Raw genomic sequence first — 2500 nt, 5'->3', positions numbered from 1 at the left:
ATTTTTTCAGTTCAGGTTTATTTTATTTCAAGCAACAAACATTATTTTATGATTTTAATAACCCTGGTGCACAATAACTTGTTCTTTGGTGAAAGATGAGTGTGTGAAACTCGACAGGTTCAGTGTTTTATCTCAACGACACACGTCTGAGAATGTTTTATTGTTCTCCATTTCCCAACAGCACTGACGTTCCTGTAGGTTTTCCGGAAAGACGAATGTTTCTGCATCTTCCACACTTAAATTCAAAGAGACAAATGAGAGTATAACAAACAGAAGATCTGCGGATTCCTCACACGACAGGAGAAGAGAGGAACAAGAGGACGGAGGAATAATAGCTGTGCCTGGAGGACATCAGGAATCATTTTCTGCTCTGATTTTAGAAGGAAATCTGCTGAACGGATTTAAACATGGTCAGATGTGTTAAACTGAACCGTATCTGAAAGCGTCTTCAAAAATAAACCTTAATAGTAATATTGAAAAAATTTCAAATGACAAAAGTACAAAATTTAACAAAGAAAATCACTAAAACGTTCGAGTGAAAATGAAAACTAATAATCAAACCAATTCAAAACATTAATAAAAAATGAATGAAATGGAGCTTGGAGTTGCACATCTGATTTGAGTGGTTTGGATTTAGTGGCATGTTGTAACATGTTCATATGTGACCCTGCAGCACAAAAGCAGTCTTAAAGGAACACTCCACTATTTTTGAAAATAGGCTCATTTTCCAACTCCCCTAGAGTTAAACAGTTGAGTTTTACCGTTTTCGAATCCGTTCAGCCGATCTCCGGGTCTGGCGGTAGCACCTAAACACAGTAATCCAGCAGTGTGTGATATCAGCAGTGGAGTCATGAGACAGTCTGCGTGTCATGAATGTTCAGACGCTGCGACACCGGCCGGCTCCTGTGGGAACAGACGAGGTCGGCGATGTACAGCGCGAGGTTGATGAAGCTCATCACAGCGACGGCGAGCTTCACGTCCCATGAGCACTTGCCCCTCGGGCAGCCCTGCGGCCGCAGCGGAGCGCCGTACTTCCCGTCGAAGCAGACGACGGGCCAAAGCACGGCAGCGCTCACATACAGCAGCACCGCGGCGAACGTGTAGATCACAGCGAGCCGCTCGAACGGCAGCCGCAGGGCCCCGCTCCGGCCCGACACCGCCAGCGCCACCAGCAGCACGGCCCCGGTCAAACACACGCCGAACACCGCCGCGCAGTACAGCGTCGCTGCGTGCCGCGTGAAATCAGTCCCGCTGGCGAGCATCACGAAAATCACACATCCTACAAAGATCTGCGCCACCTTCAGGATGCCAGGCGCCGTCGCCATGTAGTAGCTCATGCCGCGCCCCGGTTTGGCCCGCGACAGGAAGACCTCCGTCCCGTACGCGACGCACGCCGCCCACGAGCACACGCTCACCGTGATCCGGAAGTTTCTGACCTCGCAGTTGTTGTACGGACAGTCATCCGCGCGCACAAAGAACACGGGATACAGGATAGACGCAGTGAGCGTGAGCAGCGCGGCGAGAGACGCACACGTCACCGTCAGGTTCTCCCAGGACACCGGGAGACACGCGTGCAGACGGGTCACGTCCAGCACCAGCACGGCCGCGCTGACGGCGAAGCAGCTCGTCCAGACCGCCATGCAGAAGGTCCCGTAGGTGGCGCTGTAACCGGCGCTGTGGATCACTAATGAGACGATGGTGCAGCCCAGCATCAGCTGACACACACGGGCCGCACCTCTGGGAGAAAACACGGCCGAGACGTTCAGATGATGACCAGCGGAGGCGCTCATGACGAGACGCTACACTAGCGCTCGAACGTTTGGGTCAAGTCTCTTCTGCTCAGCAAGGCTGCATTTATTTGATCAAAAATACAAATAAATATATATAATAAAATATTATTACTATTTATTATTATTATACTCAATTATTTTAATAAATGTTGAAAACAGTAAAAAAAAAAAACTGTCAAAAAATAAAACATGAATTAAATCATAAAATTAAAATATTTAAAAAATTATAATAAAACAAAAATAGCAATCAAATTATAGAAATGTAAAATTAAATAATTAAAAACAAATCAAAATAAAACAATGACTAAGAAATTTGTTTCTAAAATAATTTAAATAATTTAAAATGAAAACAGATATAACAAAATAAAACACTTACTAAAAATAAATTAAATTATAAAAATGTCAAATTAAAATAATGAAAATCATTTAAAAATGAAAACAAGTAAATAAAACACTCAAAATAAATAACCAAATCACAGAAATTTAAAATTAAGTAAAATAAAAAAATAAAAATAAAACAGACTAGAAATTTAATTCATAAAAATGACAAATTAAAAATATTTTAAACTTAAAATGAATCAAAATAAAACACTTACTAAAAACAATTAAATCAAAAATATGTAAAACTTAAAGAATTTTCAAAGTAAAAACAAAATCAAAATAAAACTCTTACCTAAATTATATAAATCATAAAAATTCATTATAATATA

The 2500-nt window shown here is 41.6% G+C and overlaps 1 protein-coding gene across 1 annotated transcript; it reads right to left on the bottom strand.

The window, feature by feature from the left end:
* Positions 1-848: 848 nt before the first annotated feature.
* On the bottom strand, positions 849-1790 carry LOC107726863 (myeloid-associated differentiation marker-like protein 2). Its single transcript, XM_016536567.1, has one exon. It carries the CDS (start codon positions 1788-1790, stop codon positions 849-851), a length of 942 nt encoding a protein of 313 aa, XP_016392053.1.
* Between the last annotated feature and the right edge of the window lie 710 nt (positions 1791-2500).

Source organism: Sinocyclocheilus rhinocerous, unplaced genomic scaffold (genome assembly GCF_001515625.1).
Source record: "Sinocyclocheilus rhinocerous isolate Xijiao unplaced genomic scaffold, SAMN03320098_v1.1 scaffold2027, whole genome shotgun sequence".
Lineage (NCBI taxonomy): Eukaryota > Metazoa > Chordata > Actinopteri > Cypriniformes > Cyprinidae > Sinocyclocheilus > Sinocyclocheilus rhinocerous.
Note: the sequence above shows the minus strand (reverse complement) of the source record. Positions and strands in the feature narration are given on the sequence as shown.